Source organism: Octopus bimaculoides, chromosome 25, assembly GCF_046866305.1.
Source record: "Octopus bimaculoides isolate indiv1 chromosome 25, ASM4686630v1, whole genome shotgun sequence".
In the NCBI taxonomy this organism is placed as follows: domain Eukaryota; kingdom Metazoa; phylum Mollusca; class Cephalopoda; order Octopoda; family Octopodidae; genus Octopus; species Octopus bimaculoides.
In genome coordinates, this window is record NC_142952.1 from 19,597,282 (window position 1) to 19,617,272 (window position 19,991).

Genomic DNA, 19,991 nt, shown 5'->3' on the forward strand with positions numbered 1-19,991 from the left:
TATTTTGGCTGCATATGGCCAGTTTAAATGGTAAAGGGTTAAAACCTGTACTGTTACTACATCCATTTTACTCATGATCATGACTCAGAACCCAAACTATCATATTTCCTGAAGCAGTGGCTCAATCTGCTAAAAAGAGTAGCTAAATCATATCAATCATCTTAAAATTTAAAGGACATATGTGATAGTGAAGTCTTAGAAATACTGCTTGAAAATAGAGACAGTCGTGGTTGGAATGCTTTTGGTCATTGATCTGCTTGACTGGAGACAGTCAGGGCTAAGCAACAAGAACCGTATTTCCTAAATGGTCCATCCTTCTCTTTTATGGCAATCTGACATTCTTCACACAAACCAAAGATGCATTTCAAAAGCTGGATTTCTATTTCAGTTACATAATAATTATGTTAACTCTGAGCAACTGATCGGTTTTTTACCAATCAATAAATCAATAAGTAAACAGTGAAAAATTCATCTACACCTATTTCTATTATCACCCGTTCCAGTCATAGGACTGAGTCACATCGTGAAGCAGTGGATGTGAGACCTAAAACTACAGTCATCCTTGTAACACTGTCCAGGGAGCCCCCCCCCCCCCGGTGCATAGTTGATCATATCAACCTCAACACATCTTTCAATCTGGTGCATATTGTATCATTTTCTATTTGCCAAACAGCTAAGTTACTGGATGTAAGGGAAGAAAATATTAATGACACCATTTTTATACTTGAAACTACAATCTCTCTCTCTCTCTCTCTCTCTCTCTGTGTATATATATATATATATATATATATATATATATGTGTGTGTGTGTGTGTGTGTGTATATACATACATTATCATTTATGGAACAGTTCCATTCTAAACAAAACTGTATGATGAACAGGAATGTGAAACTCTGAGTAACAGTTTTTGTGATATATTTTTGCTGCTTTTTAATAAAGCATATTGCTCTACCTCTGGTATTCGAGCACTAATTTTTCTGTTTTGTATTGCATTTATGTGCTTACTCTGGTATATATATATATGTATATGTATATATATATATATATGTATATATATATATATATATATATATATATATATATATATATATATATATATATATATATATATATATATATATATATATATATATATATATATATATATATATATATATATATATATATATATATGTGTGTGTGTGTGAATTTATCTGCTAAAAGTTCTGATGTCAAAAACATACCTGTGTACAATGGTTAGATTTTATTTTTATGATTATTATTATTTTCAGCTGATGATTCCCAGAAAACTGTTGTGTATGATGAGGAGGAAATGAATGATGAAGTTGCAGCTGTTGTTAATGTTGAATGTGTTAATCAAGTATTGGAATCTAGTCAGAGTTTCCAAGAAGATAATTCTTCTCAACTTGCTGGTAAGTTAATTTTTATTTTTGAATCAGGTATCTCTTTCCCTCTCTCTTCCTCTGTCTCTGCTTCTCTCTCTCTCTCTCTCTCTCTCTCTCTCTCTCTCTCTCTCTCTCTCTCTCTCTCTCTCTCTCTCTCTCTCTCTCTCTCTCTCTCTCACTCTCTCTCTCTCTCTCTCTCTCTCTCTCTCTCTCTCTCTCTCTCTCTCTCCCAGGTATCTATGTACTTCCTCTGTAGTAAGACATCTGTTTCTCTATCTCACTTTAATCTTTTATCATCTGACACAAGATGCCCCTCCTCTCTCAAAATTGCTTGTCTTGCAGTTACTTAGTGACCCTGCCAGTGCTGATGCCATGTAAAAGGCATCCACTCCACATTGTGAAGTGGTTGGCATTTGGAAGGACATCCAGCTGTAAAAAACATGCAAAAATTGACCTTGCCTATGCTGGTGCCACATAAAAAGCCCTGAGTCCTCTCTGCAGAATGGTTGGTGTCAGGAAGGGCATCCAGCTGTAAAAAGCATGCCAAAACAGACACAGTAGCCTGGTGTGATCTTGTCAAACCGTCCAACCCATGCCTGCATGGAAGACAGACATTTGATGGTATATATACATATCTATATATATACACACACACACAAACTGAAAGGCTTCAATTTTCAGAACTCAGTTATTCATTTCCAAAGGTGCCAGTTGAAACTTCCAGGGTTCTTGGCCCCACCAGACCGTATCCCTGCTTGCTGCTATTAAGGCATTAATTGCTGTCTGCAAGTGCAAGCCCTGTGAGTTGAGAGTGGTAGTTCTAGCACATCTCCCTTTTAGGGCAACAACCTTTTCCATTTTGTCTGCTGGTGCCATGAGAAATGTTTCTATATTTTGAGAGGCAAGATTCTCCATATTCATATAATCATTGCAATTGGATGAAGCTCATCAGTTGGTAAACTAAGCCTGCTCAAATGTGATGCTTATATATTCACGTTGTTTTTAATTACTTTTGCATTGTCTTGTAGCTTTGAAGCTTCAGCTTCAGCGATGTGATTGTTTATTTTTAGAATAACATTGTTGGTGTAGGAGGCCAGATCTGGCTTGGAAATACTTAAAATGGGTAGAATATTTGAGCCTGATACGGCCAGTTTAAATGCTGAAGGGTTAAAGGAATTTGTGGAAGCATATAAAACTGTTTCAGTGTTTCTTAGAAAATCTTGATTAGGTCACCTGTAAAGCTAATCCAGTTTTTGTTGTTTTTTTTCTTAATTTTAACAGGTACATAGGTAGAATTAGTTTTTATTTTACAATATCTGCACTTGTTACATGCATATCATCTTCATCTTCATCATCATTTTACATTTGTTTTTCCATGCTGGCATCTAAACTGCTCTGCTCTCACTCTCACTTTGACAACAGCCACAGTCTTTCATGTTGTGTGGCCTTTTGTTTTGTTATCCACTGTGACTGTCTGTCATCTGACACACACAACAAGAGAATAAACTGGCTGACTCCATTATGTCTAGCATGATTTTTGGTCTGGATTTTTTAGAATTGGATGTTTTTCCTAATATGGACCACTTAACAGCATATATATGTATGTACATATTTGTAGAGTGTATAAAGGTCATGTTTTGCAATCCTTATAAGTGTCCAGTTTCTCAAACACAGAGGATATAAAACCCTACTGTCTGTCTTTTATTTTTTAATAATTTCCTCTCCTGTCTACTTTACCTTGAAGATGGACTTTGTCCAAAACCTTGGCTTTTCCATGCTCACCAGCAATTTTGCTGCACCCTTTCTGTTGATCTCACACACACACACTGATGTGTATGTTTGTAAGAAGCTTTTGTACTGGGTAACAAAACCAGGAAATGATTCAGTACAAGTATAAAGTGTAAATATTTTATTTGTTTGAATATATGTATACGTTAAATTCAAATTACGACAAACGTAAATAAACAAACGGAGTTTGCTTTTAGAAGCGTTGAGATGTCTTAGAAAGTTAAAGTGATTTTAAATTCTCAATCGCAGAATAATGCTAATAATATAGCCTGAACAGGATAAACTATCCCTGTTTGGCAGAGAAAAGTGTAGGTGGCTCACGGGGATGTGAGTTTGAGTCCACAGCTAGCCACCTACACTTTTCTCTGCAAAATAGGGATAGTTTATCCTGTTCAGGCTATATTATTAGCATTATATGTATATGATTCTTATACAAGAATGTTGTTGACAGTGACTTTTGATACCAGCCCACCTGAAACCAACCTTAGTTTTATGATGTGAATTCTCAATTTTAAAGTGATCAAAATTCAAAAATTTCAAAGTTTCGTGTTAATTTATGTTTCAAACGCCAACTTAAAAGAATGACAGGTATTTTAATAAATTCTTCATTATTTCTAAAATTAATCCAGACAAAGGTTGTGTATTTCAACAGAAATACGATAACAAAAGGGTTAATGTATATATAATTGATATTTCTTTCCATTTTTAGGTACTGATTTGACAAAATTACTAGCATCTATGTTGGCTAGTCAAGGAGAAAAACTATCTCAAGATAGAACTGTAAATGACAGTGACAGCATTCTTTCAAGTCAGCCTTTAGAAGATCCAGAAGAAGATGAACGTGAAAGTGTAACAATGTCCCAAGTTTTTAAGGACGAAGATTTTCCTTTGGAATCTGATGCAGAAAGGCAGTAAGTTGTGATGCAAAGGAATCTTTTTGTTCATGCTGTTTTGTTTTGTTTGAAATGGAGGTGTTTGCTGGTAGATCAAACAGGTTATAGAATATATTTTAGGGCAAGGTCGCCTCTGGTATTAAAACTTTGATTATATTAAGTATGTATTTAAGATGCTGCTACCAACGAAAGGAGTGTATAGGCATGGCAGCTATGCTGAGATGAATGGGTGATATATGTGATGTATGAGGTAAACTACTTATGTATGGCTAGATATTAATTAAGATAGATGATTTGTTGTAGAGCCATCCAACAACTAACATTAGCAAAGAAAACATAATTATGACTTTTAAAAAGGATACATTTATTAGATTTGCTTTTTAGTTATTGTGTTCAGGGTGTTGGTTTCAAATTTTTGGCACAAGACCAGTAAGTTTGGGGGTGGGGTTAAGTCATTTACATCAACCTCAGAGCTCAACTGGTATTTGTTTTATCAACCCTGAAAAGGTGAAAGGCAAATTTGAACTCCGAACATAAAAACTGACAAAATGCTGCTAAGCATTTTGCCTAGCATGCTAATGATTCTGCCAGCTCACTGCCTTAAATAAAAATAATGATAATAATACTAATAATAGCAATAATAATAATCCTTTCTACTATAAGCACAAAAGGCTGAAAATTTGGGGCAGAGGGCTTGTTGATTACATTTACCCCAGTGTGTAACTGGTACTTATTTCATCAACCCTTAAAGGATGAAAAGCAAAATCGACCTCAGCAGAATTTGAACTCAGAACGTAAAGATGGATGAAATGCTAAGCATTTTGCCTTAGTCCACCGCCTTATTGTGGTCAGAGTATTATATACAGATTTAGTTTTATTATTACTGCTGTATTTACTGTTTGTTGATAAATTCCCAGTTATTTTCAATTTTGTTTTCATTTAAGATGTTTGGTAACTAGGATTACAAACCTGCACAGTGGGGGGGGGTGCTGAAAAGTTCTTAGCTTTAAGAGTATTGTAGAAAGCCTGGTTGGAGGCCCAACCTAATGAGTTCTTTTACAGGGTTTAGGAAAACTGAAGGACCACTGCAATAAGTGTGTGAATCTAAGAGGGAAATATATTGAATGAAATCATAATTAACTGATTCTCCTGTATTTTCTTTTACCCAAAGCCAAGAACTTTTCAGCACCCCTTTGTCTATGAAAAAGATTTCATACAGCCAGCTTTGTCTGGACCATTGTATTCTCCAAGGAGTGAAAGTGGATTTAATTAATCATCATCATCATCATCGTTTAACGTCCGCTTTCCATGCTAGCATGGGTTGGACGATTTGACTGAGGACTGTTGAACCGGATGGCTGCACCAGGCTCCAATCTGATCTGGCAGAGTTTCTACAGCTGGATGCCCTTCCTAATGCCAAACACTCCGAATGACAGTTAAAAAATTTTCCCAGTCTTATGATTTATGATGCAAAGTGTTGTTTACATTACTTCACAAGTAACTATAATTTCTACCAATTATTCAATAAGAGTGAGCTTCGGTAACTGTCCCCAAGTGTCTGGCATCCCTTAAAAGTCCCAATACAGGGTATATGAAGAACAGACCAAGAAACTAATGACCCTTGAACTAACTTGGCAGCTGTATTATCTATTGTGTTGATGTCACACCATGATAATACCTCAACCTGATAAACGAGGTCTTAGAAAATGTCTGTTCCAAAATAGTTTGCATCAATGCAACTTATTCCATCATGGTCATCTAGAGAACAGGGTAGAGTGGAATTAAAGTTTAGAAACTAAGAAAAACGATGGGGGAATACAAAGATGACCACTTATGAACAGAGTATCACTGTCCATAGACATTTAAGGCACTGTGTCTGCTGTCTCACAGAAATATTCTGTTTTATTTGTTACCCTGCCTTAACTCATTAGCATTCAGATTATTCTGCCAAATGTATTTTATTTATTTATTTATTTATGTGTTTCAGCCAAGTGGCTGCGGTCATGCTGGTGCACCGTTTATTTTTTTACTTGGGTATGTAGGAATTAAAGGAAAAGCAAATAGGGAGTCGTAGTGTCTATGACTTCCCCCATCACATAACTGAGACAGACTGTTCAAGCTAAGAACTGATTTAGACTTATGGACTTAATGTCAGAATATTTCATAAACTTCATGACAATACAGGCATGGCTGTGTGATAAAAAGCTTGCTTCTCGACCACATGGTACCAAGTTCAGTCTCACTACATGTCACCTTGGGAAAATGTTTTCTACTGTAGCCTTGTGAATGGATTTGGTAGACAGAAACTGAAAGAAGCCCATTGTATATAATATATATATATGTTTATGTTTGTTTGTCCCCACCACTGCTCTGTAAATTAGTGTTTCAGTAAAAGCAGCTGAAAGAATAAGTACTAGACTTAAAAAAAAAAATCCTGGGGTCAATTTGTTCAACTAAAACCCGTCAAAGCAGTGCCCCAGCATGGCCGCAGTCAAATGACTGAAACCAGTATATGATACAATCTCCTAATGCACTGAAAAATTATTTTCTGCACATTATTGATTTGTTTTGTCTTTACAGCAATTACATCAAATCAGATGATTTTTCTCAATCATTGGATGAAGAAATGGTTAGTGATGACATTTTGGATGTCGAATCTGATGAAGAAACTATCCCTCAGTTTGATGGGCCAATTGATGAAAAACCTGCTGGTAATTAATTAGATTTTAACCATTTCATTATTATAATTCTGTTTTGATTAAATTCTAAAACCAATATGAATGCAGACTGGTTTGGCAAAACAACTATAACTTTTTAAATGTATTGGGTTGTCTGGAAAGTTTGTGCCGATTTCTAAAGAAAAGAAAAAGGTCAATAAATACTTGCCATTTAATTTTTAATCAACCACATATGAACCATTTTGTTGCACAATACGTCTCTATCTTTCCTTTAACTAGAAAATACCCTTCCCAGAACTGAGGTGGTTTCATGGCAAATAAGTCGGAAGGTAAGCTACTGCAAATCTGCACAAACTTTCTGGACAACCCAATATTTCAGGAATTGGATATAAGGTGCAGGCATAGCTCTGGTTGAGAAGTTTGCTTGTCAATCATATCGTCTTTAGTTCAGTCCTACTTTGAGGCACTTGGGGCATGTGTCTTCTACTATAGCCCTGGAGAAACCAAAGTCTTCTGAGTGAATTTGGTAGACAAAAACTGAAAGAAGCCTGTCATGTGTGTCTTTTTGCCTGTTCCCTCCCCCACTCACATAGGCTTGACAACCAGTTAAGAGTTAGTGTGTTTACGCCCCTGTAACGTAGCATGGCCACAGTCCAATGACTGAAATGAGAACATTTTAGATGAAGGAAAGTAAAAGATTTGGAATAAAATTGCAAAGAAAAATTCCAAGATCACAGAATTCATGCCATAATGATGCTGAATGGTTGTTGATGTTTAGCACCAAATCAACCCGATGGAGCAGACCTTTGATTGAAGGCATTCCAGCAGTGACCATCCTGTCTTATCACTTATTCACTGTGAACCTAAAACTACGTTATCTAATGTGTCTTTTAGTAAGATGGAGGAATGTGATTTAACCCTTTAGCTTTCAGATTATTCTGTCAAATGTAATACTTATTTATTCATGTTTTGGAGTAATCATGCATTATCTCATGGCTGCAAGGATGTCATTGTATTTTTTTTTTTTAGAATGACATTGTAGGTTAAAAGTGAAAGGCCAGATATGGCTGGTTTAAGTGCTTTTACTGGTTTCAGTCATTAGACTGACCATGCTGGGGCACCACCTTGAATTTTTAGCAGGAGTGGCTGTGTGGTAAGTAGCTTACTTACCAACCACATGGTTCTGGGTTCAGTCCCATTGCGTGGCACCTTGGGCAAGTGTCTTCTACTATAGCCTCGGGCCGACCAAAGTCTTGTGAGTGGATTTGGTAGACGGAAACTGAAAGAAGCCCGTCGTATATATGTATATATATATATATATATATATTGTGTGTGTGTTTGTTCCCCCAACATCACTTGACAACCGATGCTGGTGTGCTTATGTCCCCGTAACTTAGTGGTTCGGCAAAAGAGACTGATAGAATAAGTACTAGGATTACAAAGAATAAGTCCTGGGGTCGATTTACTTGACTAAAGGCGGTGCTCCAGCATGGCCGCAGTCAAATGACTGAAACAAGTAAAAGAGTAAATGTATCAACCCCAGTACTTATTTTTTAAAGCCTGGTACTTATTCTATCAATCTCTCTTACTGAACCACTAAGTTATGGAGGCATAAATTCCACCAGCACCAGTTGTCAAGCAGTGTGGCAGGGGACAAAGATGCACACACGCATAGATGTATACATATATACAACGAGCTTCTTTCAGTTTTTATCTACCAAATTCACTCTCAACGCTTTGATCATCCCAAGACTATAGTAGAAGACACGTTCCCAAGATATCACACAGTGGGACCGAACCCAGAACCATGTGGTTGGAAAGCAAGCTTCATACCACACAGCCAAGGAGATTGAGTTATTTTTCCTTCCCTATTTGGTTATTGTTTCTTACATAAAGGCTCCTTTGTTGCCTCAGAGTGATTACCATTGTGAAATCCCATTATCACTAACGTTGAGGTGTGCAACTGCTTCCAAAAGGGTTTTAAACTATTAGTATCTCCATTGCTGGTATTTTATTCTTTAATTCTTTAATTATGCACATGTATACATCTTTATTTATAAAATATCTCTTTTATCTTTACAGATGAACAACCAAAGATCCGCAAACGAATGGGTCCTCGTGGCCCTGTAATCAGCTCTGCCAACAATCCCTCCCCAGTAAGTTCTGAGGGACAGGCTTCAAGTTTTTCGAATTATGGCCCTATTTTCCAAAATGACCCTGGATTCCTTGGCTCCGGTTCCAACATGCAGGCCTACCAAAGTCCAACAAATTATCAGGATTATGATCGCCGATGGGATACTCATGCATTTCGTGAGGATATGTCCAGTGGTGTCCCTAGCGTCGATCAGCAATCATCTCACTGGAACCCTGCATGGTCACGCTCTTTACACTCAGCACGTGCTGATCCTTCCAGTTACGCTGGGGCCGGTAATGTGCATGGTAACAATGGCAGCTACATGACAGAAGGCTTCTCCCGTCCATATGCCAATCAGCAACCCCAAAATCATCCCTCACAAGCTGCTACATTAAGTGAATCCAGCACTGATCAATACCCTGCTTCATTTCCTTATGACATGACGAACATATATAGTCCGGATTCCTATTCACGCTCACGGACATCTGACAGTGGGCACACTTCAGATCCACACAACAGCCCCTTTGCTGGCCATTTATCCCCGTCCCCCGGTTATTCTCGTGATGGATTCGAATCAAGCCGATCTCCCGTTCCACTCTCTGGAAATGTCGGAATACAAGGATCAGGTAGTTCTATGTATAACCAGACCCCTTCGTTGCCTCCTCCCGAGGAAAGCCAGGGTAGTTTCCACAAATTGTTAACTTGTAACGACAGCCCAAAGCAATCCATTCCAGCCGATCTTTCAACCCATCAGTCATTGCAGCGAAGTATCAGCCGATGCTCCACACATTCTAGTGAATCAATAAGTATGGGTGCCAGTACTACACCTGACCCTTTTAAGAGTCTTCCAAAACCTGTTTCTTCAGAAGATACTACAATGGAGACTTTTGAAAAGATGTCAAGCATAGAAAAGTTAGATGAGACAACCGAAGGTCGTTCGAGTGTTGATTCTTCAAATCATCCCCCATCGGAAACTGGAAATGCTTCACTGACTCCATTAGATGGTAGTAACTCACAAAAGAAACATATGTCCTCAATTAACATAAGCCATGAAGATTTATTTGGAACCCCTTCTCTTAATTCTTGTGCTGATCTTTCCTCTGATTCTTTCACCTCTGCTGAAGGTAGCCGGCACCAGAGTGTTGTTGACCAATCAAATCAGGGCTCCTTCATTTCTTCAGGATACTCAAACAAGAATACGTCACACCCACAACGTTGTAGTTCTGTCACGAGTGAAGAAGAGGCACCCAGTTACCAGTCGCTGACTATGTCGTTCCCCGGTAACCAAAGCGGTAACCGCAGTCACTCGGCGATAGCCAGCCTGGAACAGATGGTGTCTAGTGTCGGAGGCTATGATATCGGTTATGACTATGCAGCTTTTCCGAACAGAGCATGGCAATGTGCTGGTACTCAACCATCTCACAATGTTACCCCTCTGCACAACATATCTGCTGGTCCAACTATGCCCCCTGGTGGGAATTTGCCAGCCAACACCAGTATGCCATCTGGTACAAGTATGTCGACTGGTTCAAATATGCCTTCTGCTCCAAGCATATCATCTGGCCCAAACATGCCCCCCAATCAAACGTTAACGTCTGGACAGAATATGACGAGATCAAATATGCCTCCTGTTTCAAACATGACATTAGGTTCAGGCATGCCCTCTGGATCAAACTTACACTCCGCTCCTAACATGACACCTGGACACAATATACAAAACCGTAACCTGTCATCTTCTGGACACAATATGCCAGCAATATCACCTGGTCCTTCTCTCACTCCTACAAATATGCCCCCACATAGCATCCCTACTAACCACAATATGCCATCGAGGCCGAATGTCGCTCCTGTGAACATGTCTCAAAGCCAGCACGTGACTCAAGTGCGTGCTTTGACACCAAATATGTCAACGAGCCTTCATGGAGGTCACACTATGGGCCGGAGTGTCACTCCTCATGGGCATGGCCATGCAATGCACCCACAAGTCCACAACATATCTCAGGGTCACTCTGTTCATCCCTCTCACAACTTAGCCGCTGCACCTCAACTTCCGCCACCAGGTCACAGTCCAGCTACTTCTCCTCCCAGTGCTCATGGTCACAATATGTCCGGTCATAGCATATCTTCTGGTCATAACATGATGCAAACTCACAATCTTCCTCAGGGCCATCATGTTACACAGGGGCATGAAAGGTCCCACTCATACAACATATCTGAACCAAATTACACCACACAGGATGTCATGATGCCTAAACAGGGCCGTATGGCTTTAAAAAAGAAGCGAGGTGAAGCGGATAACTGGTCATATGGTAAATCATATTATCAACAAGGTAGATCTTGGAATCAGCACCCTGGACCTCCAGGTCAAAATTATAGGAACACCACTTATTGGAGGTATATGGATACTTACCAAACTTACCAAGGCTATGTTCAGAATCCCAAGGTGGAACCAGGAACTATTTCACAAACTCCAAAACTACAGCCTGTTCTGCCTCCTGGAGCACCACCTGAAAAGAGCAAGCGTGGAAGGAAAAGGTCTTCTTTTACTATGGCTAAATCTATGTCAGCTATGCCTGTGGATTCCCAACTATCGCAGTATACTTACACTTTCCATGTGCCAACCCCGATCTACAAACGGCTTAAACTTCTCCAAAAATCAATGATTCCTGAAGAGAATGCTGTTTGCATTGTTCGCATGCACCCAATGGACGCTCGCCGCTATAGTTTGCTTAAAATTGGTCGAGAGCTGGTAAAGATTCCAAAGCTGGAGGAACGAGATATCAAAAGAATTCAGAAGGAAATTAAAGAGACAGGTTATTATCCTGGAGCGTGTTCACGTTTTGGTTATATGGTTCCATCTGATCAGCCAAGTATATCGACTAAAATTGGTTTATTGCCAGGTTTGTTGAATGAGCCAAAACCAGTTTCTTCTTATGAACCTGGTATTAAGTATGTTACAGTGGATAGGAAATTGCTTCCTATGAGTGCTAAAGGAATGGGTAAAAATGCTCCATCGGGATTTCAATTAGAATATGAACGAATGTTATCCCAGAATCCTCGGAACCGTGCAAGGTCTAACGTCAAGATTAAATTGACTAAAGCAAAAGAAAAACGTCGGCGAAGGAAAGTACGTGTGACTAACAGGAGGAAGGGCTCTTGTGATTTGCTGTCCGACTCTTCGTTATACACAGACTGCTCCCTTGTTTCTCAGTTACCTTACAACAAGAATTTACCCAGCACCACTCCTCATAACCAGTATTTACTCCCATCCTCTGCATCAGAAATAACAAGTCATAGCAAGACTCCTGTGTTAATAGAAACTCTGCATTCGCCGCCTATAGCCAATATCCAGTCTTCCAATGCAACTGAAAACACGTTACCGCCTGTGAAAACCACGCATGTTAGGCGTTCGACTCGCCCGTTTCCCAAACACAATGTTGTGCCACCCCTCCCAGGAGCAAGACCTCGCATCATCACTGACAACAAGTACCGTAGTAGTAACAATAATAATTTTAATACACAAAATAGCCAGCTCCCTACCTCACATGCAACAAATATCACTCCTCCAGTAAAACTGTGTCCAGGTCAATGCCCTGAGCAACCCACTAATCTGACTATGAGTCTCCCTCAACAAACTGCTGATACTACTTTTGACGCTCACCCCAAAATTGATAACATAACAGAACTTGAAGTCAGGCCAAGTTCCTCCAACAATTCTTCACCTAGTCCATTGAGTTCCTGTAAAGATAATCAGTCTCCTTTTCCAACTAACATTGGTTCACCTCATGATCCCCCACCAACATCTGGTTCATCCCTGTGGCAACCCAGTAATACACCAACTGGACAAAGTTTCACTGTTAACTCTTCTATTCAATCCTCCTCAAACAGCCAAGATTCCCAGCAGGTGCGCAAGCGAAAACTGGGTTCTGATAACGGAAGCCAAGATGGTTCAAAACGCACCATGAATTTTTCCACAATGGATTTCACAGATATCTATGATCCTCACTCAGAGGGCTATGATGATGATGATGTTGACGCAGATGACGATGACGATGGTGACGATGACGACGACGACGATGACAGCCATGATAACTTTGATCATAAAGCCTCTTCCGGAAATGTTTGTTGTCTTGTTGTCAACAAAAGAGCACACCAGAGGTCTCTAGTGGTGAAGTTGGAGAAGTTAAAGCTGCCAAGTAAAACGGTGAAGGCCAGTGAATTCCTTGCTACCCGTGATGGTATTCCACATCGTAGTTGTGTTGGTAACAAAATACCTGGCCGTGTTGAGAATATTGGATGGGAAAGAATTAAACTAGCTGATAAAAATAAATATCGTGGTGGAGTACCTCTAATGAGTTATTCAAGTCCAATAAGTGATGATAATGGACGTCTTTCTCTGTTCACTCAGCATTCTGGTAGCATGTTCTATGACCGACCAGCTAGTGACTATTTTCAAGATGAATATTTGGGAGTGGCTATTGCAGGATCTCTTGATGAGTCCAATGACACTGGTTTGCTTATGTCGATTGACGACGATGGCTACTCCCAAATGATAAATACAGATTCTAGTTCAGGGGAAGATGCAACCATAAGCTACGAAGAAGAATTCGAAATAAAGTCCCGAGGCAAGAACAAACGTAAAAGAAACCTCACTCCTAACCAACGTCTAGGTGTTGCTTTCTTGACTACGAGGCATCGCAGAAAACGTGCAGTTGCAATGAACCATGGAAAACTGATGAACAGTTTGTCTTTGTTGCATCAAGCGACATTGGCTAAATTATCAACGCTCTCCACATACACAGATTCTTCTGATGATTTTAAGAAAACCTACAATGATGTTATGTCAAAGTTAGCATTATTTTCTCCTCCTGTTTCTGAAAAAGGTGATACATCTCCGCCCCAGCCACTATCCCCTGAAGAAAATGCACCTCTGCCAGTAGTTGACGGGAATCCTGATGACGTCTCGCTCGATTCGACTGACGGCGTTTTGTCTCAGCCTAACTTCCTGTCTCAAACTTCTCTAGATTCGATCTACGAGACCCCTCTGTCTAGTGTAGAGACACAGCGCTCCTGTGAATCAGCCAAGTCCCCTAGTCTTACATCGTTGGGTGGTTCTGAAACAGAGCCAACCAGTGATATAATAGTACCAGTTGTGAAGCAAGATGAAGCTGCAGAAAACAAGTCTCCGCCCATTCCAACATTGTTGTCTTGGAAAAATGAAACTCCTACCGAGAAATCACCCTATGCTGTAAAAACAGCTGTTGTGAAGCTCATTCCACGTGCAAGATCTGGTAGTAAATCTAAAGTTGATTGCAAACCTGAGAATAATAATAATGATTTGGAAGTTGCTGTTCCTCTTAACTCCACTATTCGAAATTTCTCCATCATTAATTCCAACCAACAAAAAGAATCAAGTGAAATTGAAGGTTTCCCTAATGTACAGTTTCGTATTGAATGCAAGCAAAAGGCATCTGTTGATCAACTAGAAACTTCTCAAGCTCATAGTAAGCTTGTAGTGAGCAATCAGTCATCAAATTGCACTGAAGATGAAATTAGTCGAGCTGAAGAACAAACTAATACTTCACCTGGTCCCTACCAGACTGGCATTTATTCACTTAATTGCCCAGAAGAAACCAGTAGTGACAGATTAAATAGTTATTCCAATTGTGATGCAGCTGATACGGATGTAGGATATCTCATGGATAAAATAGACAACGAAGAAACACAAAATACTCTGATTGAAGAGAGAGAAACAGTATCAGAGGTTTGTCACAAAGACACAACTGAGAAGTCAGAAGTTGAGCTTAAAAATATTGCAAATAAGCTACCAGCTAGTCCTGGAATTGAGTTGGGTGGGAATTTAGAGGAGACAGAGAAATCAACTGAACATCAAGTTTTGCAGACTACACAATTGATCTGTGAATTGAACAAAGAAACGGAAGAAACTACTGCAAAGCAGACAGGTGTTACATGTGACAGTGAAATGGTAGAATCTGCACAACGAAAGGAAACTGTGAAGAAAATATCCGAAACTGCAGATCAGGAAAATGGGGTTTCTAAAGCAGCTTCAGAATCAATTAAGAACACAACTGAGTCTCATTTGCATATTGGATCTCAAAATACCATTTGTGAAGAAGGTCCGCTCAATGATGTTAGTTCGCAAAAAGAGGTGAATGGTGGGCAATGTATCACCACTTCTAAGCAAGGAGAAATCAGTAGATCTGGTGAAGAAGTAGAACAGGGTAAGAAAGCATTAGCAGCTGAAGATGATGTCTTTAACTCCGACATAACAACATTGGATTTATCCGTGAGCCCTAAAACAGGTGTTTTACAATCAAGCAAATCATCTGGAAATTCATCAAAAGAAAAGGAGTCGGCTGACACTAGTGAACCCAACCAGACTAACCAAGCAGCTCCAAAGAAATCTCAAAAAGTTAATGTGGGTAGCAATGAAAGTATAGGCTCTGAGAGACAGGACGATCACTTCAAAAATGCCAGTCCTCAGCCAGTCGCTGGCAAAGAGTCTCTGGTATTAACACCACGCGATCGTCCACCTAGCAAAGACTTAATCTGTCATACAGCAACAAAATATGGTCTCAGTATACCTAAGGTCACTGAACCTTTCTGTGGCAAACCTGAAGACATCACAGAAACACCCAGGTATTACAAACTATTGTTTTGATATCATCTTGATCTTCTTTTAAAACTTTTTATCATTTTTTTTTCTGCCATTTCTGATCAATCAGCATTAGGGTGACTGGTGGAGAATAATTTTGATTGGGATGTGAAAGCAGTTTATTTTATTTTATTTAAAACTTTTTTTTTTTAAACTCCTTTTCTTTCCAAAATTCTCTGACCAAGAAAAGAGCAGAAACACCCTTCTATAGTCCATGCCAGCTATTTTCTTTTAAATTGGTCCCTACACTTGGCACCAACAAACCAAATGTGTATACTCTCTTTTGGGGCTTAACTGACATTGCTCATTGAAAGAAAGTCTGCCAGCTGATTCTAGAAGCTGATTGGATATTAGACAATCCCTCCAGATCCCTTGGAGATATTCACACTTTATTGTCCAACCCATAACACACCACCCTCAGGCATCACAACTTATAATATTGCTACCCTCAGGCATCACAAACAGTTTATGATAATAGGTTTAGTTCAATTTCAAATGATTTAAAAAAAAAAAAAAGAGGAGACCCTTACACACCCATATGAAGCATTAATTATTACTCATACATACATCATACACACATAACATTTTTACTCCATACATACAGATGCATACCTCAAGCAATACAAAGTACAGTTTAGACAATACCTGGCAGACAGTCAGATACTTCTAACACTTTGTATTGTAATCATTGCATATTTTGTAGAAATGGTTCGCTTTTGATTCCCCGTTTGCAAACCATTTCATTTATGTCACCTATGCCTCAGGGAAAGGCATGAATATCACAAATTTCCCTTCCTCTATAAAATGAGGCTCCATGCCAGTGTCAAAGTTATTATTATGATTTCATTTAAAAAAGGATTTTTTTTTTTTGTCATTTTTCTCTGTTAGATCCTTCCAGAGATGTTTTTGTTCACTTTGGAAGTCATCTTGACCCTTACTTAATGGCTAGCTGCTTTCTTTGTCCCTTTGGAGAGGGTTTTGCTGTGTTGTTGTTTGCCCACCAGAAACAATGGATTCAGTTGACTTGTCTGTTTAAGCAGACTGCTGTTGTAGAAAGAAGGATCACCTTTGTAGAAATAGTAGTTTAGGGGTGTGGCGCATGTCCTCCAGTCAGCTCAAAGTTGGTCGATAATGTACACTTTTGGGATATCTAGTATCTTTTTGCCTGCAAATATTGTGTGTGTGTGTATGCATGTATGTATCCCTCTGTCTATCCATCTATGTGTATATATATATATATATCATCTATATATATATATGTATGTGTGTAGGAGAAATTACGATAAACACAAGTTTATATCATTTGTTCCCCTGTACATTTTACACTTGTGGTTGTTTGGAACCCCTGCATTTGATGTTCCAGTTGCAGTTGAATGCTCAATCACAACAGCTCATCGAGGGAACACTTTATTGCATCATGTTTCAGAGAGCTAAAGTCACGCGTGCGCGTTTGTGTATGTGCATATATATATTATATATATGTATATATAAAATGTCTGATATTTGGCACAATTTAGGTAGCTATCTTATGTATGTATATATAATATGTATATAATCTGGCCATACCCTGACTGTGAGTGGTGAAGAATATATATATATATATAGTATTTTGAAGACTCAGTTGTTTCATAGGTATGTGGTTGTGTTCCTGTTTTTCTTTCTCTGTAAAAGACAGATACTTTGTTATAAAAACAAGCCTTTGCTATAAGGGTCAAGTTGAAAATTTCTCTCTCTCTCTCTCTTCGCGTACTACATTCTAGATGATTATGGGATTAGTTGTGACTCAATCGAATGGATTATTTTTCATGGATATCTCTCTTAGCTTGTTTGTTATGTATGTGCGAGTATTTTTTTGGTTTGCTTGATGTGAACATGCCTCATTCTGTCAAAGTATTTCTCTCCATCTCTCACAATCTTTTTAATTTTAAAAAAAAACATTTTTTTTTTCTTCCTATCGCTATCTTCATTATTCTTCTGCCTCATTGAAATGGCCAAAGTGTTCTGTGAAACTAGGAAAAAAAATAAAAAGCCAAAAAGAAAAAAAAAACAACAAAAAAACAAACAAACAAACAAAAATATGGAAAGAAATAAAGCGAGAAAAACAAAAAAAAAGATATGAAACAAACAAACAAACAAACAAACAAATAATTCCTCATCACAAAGACGAAAAGAAAATGAATTGAAAGAACAAAATAAAACAAAGAAACCAAGCAACATTGAAACTTCCAAACTGTATCCATTGTTTTTCATCCGATAGATTGGCCTATTTATTTGTTTACCAGTCACTCTCCTTGACTCAAATTTCAAAAACTAAACCCTCAGCCCTGAAACCTTTTTTTTTTTTTTTTTTTTTTTTTTTCCCCTCCCCCCATTTCTGTTGAAAATTTGTCTGTCATTATGTACCTGTCTTGTCAATCTCTCTTTGGTCATTAAACTTGTTTTTCCCCCCTCCCCTCCTCCTCCACCACTCGTCTACCTATTTGGACAAATTATTAACTGGTCTGTTCCTTCTTGCCCCATCCCACACTCTGCTCCCCCACTCCCCTTACATCACAGATAATCAGGCTGCACAACTATTCGATATATCAATACATTAAGCTTTTTTTTTTTCTTCCCCTATTGACAAGAGGATAAAAAAAAAATGAAAACCCAACTAAACAAATAAAGAGACATTTCAAAAAACAAAATTCAAACAAGAACCCTTTCTGTGAAGCCCATAGCGCCATGGATTGTCTTCATCAATATGGTATAACATATATATATATATATATATATGAATTTATGAATATATGAATATATATATAGTTTCTTCCTTCCCATTCTCATCATTATCACTACTACAATAGAGCTCTTCCCCCCATCTAATCTTTCTTTCTGTGTCACTATACCTCTCTGCATTACCCATTCCTAACAATGCACAACATTTTTATACACACACACACACACACACACACATATACAAGGCTTAAACATAGATACATACACATGCATGCGCACACGCACGCACACACACACACAAGTGTTGTGAAGAGAGATAAGGTGTGTGTGTGTGTGTGTGTGTGTTAAAGGAACACCCAACCCCCAACAAGAACCATATTTCATGTGTCAATGCATTGTGAAAGTTGGACTATAAACATCTGTATTTGAAGATGTCAGAGTTTTTTCTCTCTCTCCCCCTTTCCCCTCCTCCCCCTTACCCCCTCGATCTTGAAACACTTTACAAAAGCATTGAAGGAGAAAGAAAAAAAAAGTCATAATTAAAACGTTTAAATAAAAACCAAACATCATCTTATTTTTTGTGCGTATGTTATTATGTCAGAGTGCATGTGTGTGTATGTGCACACATATATATATACGTATATATATTCACATGCACGCATATGTGTGCATATTTTGTGTGTGTCTATTTGCAATTGTGTAGTTGTAGTCCATTGATTGTTAACATACCTCTTTACACATTTCAGATTCGTGGATTTTTCATCTAATGTTGATATAAGATTTTAAAGTGTGTGTGTGTATGTATGTTAGTACATGTGTGTTTTTACTTCTGTGGTCATTTATTGTTTCGTTTGGGACTTGTCTCCTTTCTATAACTTCTACCCCATAAGAAAATGTTTTGCTTTTTCTTTATCCCCCCTGTACTTTCTCAGCACTAGACATTTTACTGGCAACACGTTTAGACACGACTCGTCCTTAGTGGAGCAGACCTGTGACCAGTCCAGCATTCCAGTTGTGACTTTCACATCTTTTTAGACGTATCTAGGACTACATCACCTGATATATCCTTTCCTTGTTTTATTAACGTAATAAGGATGACTTTGAGGGAGGTTTGACTGCTATGTTAGACAATTTCAGGACAACTGTGTTGAGGCTCCCTCATTGCTTTTAGATTTATCAGGTAAGGAAACTTGGTCACTTATGGTGTGAAATGGTTCCCTTTCTGTAAAGTGAAGCTTAGCAACCAGTAGTTGTACATCAATTTATCTTCTTCTAAAGAGTATTGGAGCCAAAGAAGTCACCTTGTTAAAAATAAGCAGTAAGTTCTCATAAATCATAGCCTGCCATCTTTAATATAAAAATAACACATTTGATTAGTCATTTATACTCTTAAAAAGATGATGTGACAGTTACAATTAGCATGTTATTGATCATAGACCTGTTTGTTCCAAATTGACCGGGGGTTAAAGAACACCAAAATACTTTATCCTTTGCATTGTAATGATAATCTTAGAAAATATAGTTGGTTATGTTTAAAGGAGAAATTCCATAAGCTGTCCTGTGCTGCACCACATACCAAACTCTCTCATATCCACCTTGTCTGCCTCTGGACCACAAAGGTTTCTTTGGTTTTAATTTTTGGGGTGGTTTCTGAAGAAAGCTAGTTTCATGGCAGTAAGTTCCCAGCTCAAGCTTAAGCCTTCTCTTTTACTGGGTGT

General features: G+C 38.5%; 1 protein-coding gene across 1 annotated transcript in view; it reads left to right on the forward strand.

Moving 5' to 3' along the window:
• The window catches only part of LOC106878644 (uncharacterized), a 122,998-nt gene extending 104,151 nt beyond the window's left edge, over positions 1–18,847 (forward strand). The window contains exons 12-15 of the mRNA XM_089341806.1: positions 1,273–1,413; positions 3,884–4,085; positions 6,648–6,778; positions 8,828–18,847. Of these exons, the coding sequence (XP_089197932.1) occupies positions 1,273–1,413; positions 3,884–4,085; positions 6,648–6,778; positions 8,828–15,561 (7,208 nt within the window). The 3' untranslated portion in view covers positions 15,562–18,847. The remainder of the gene's footprint in view (positions 1–1,272; positions 1,414–3,883; positions 4,086–6,647; positions 6,779–8,827) is intronic.
• Positions 18,848–19,991: the final 1,144 nt, after the last annotated feature.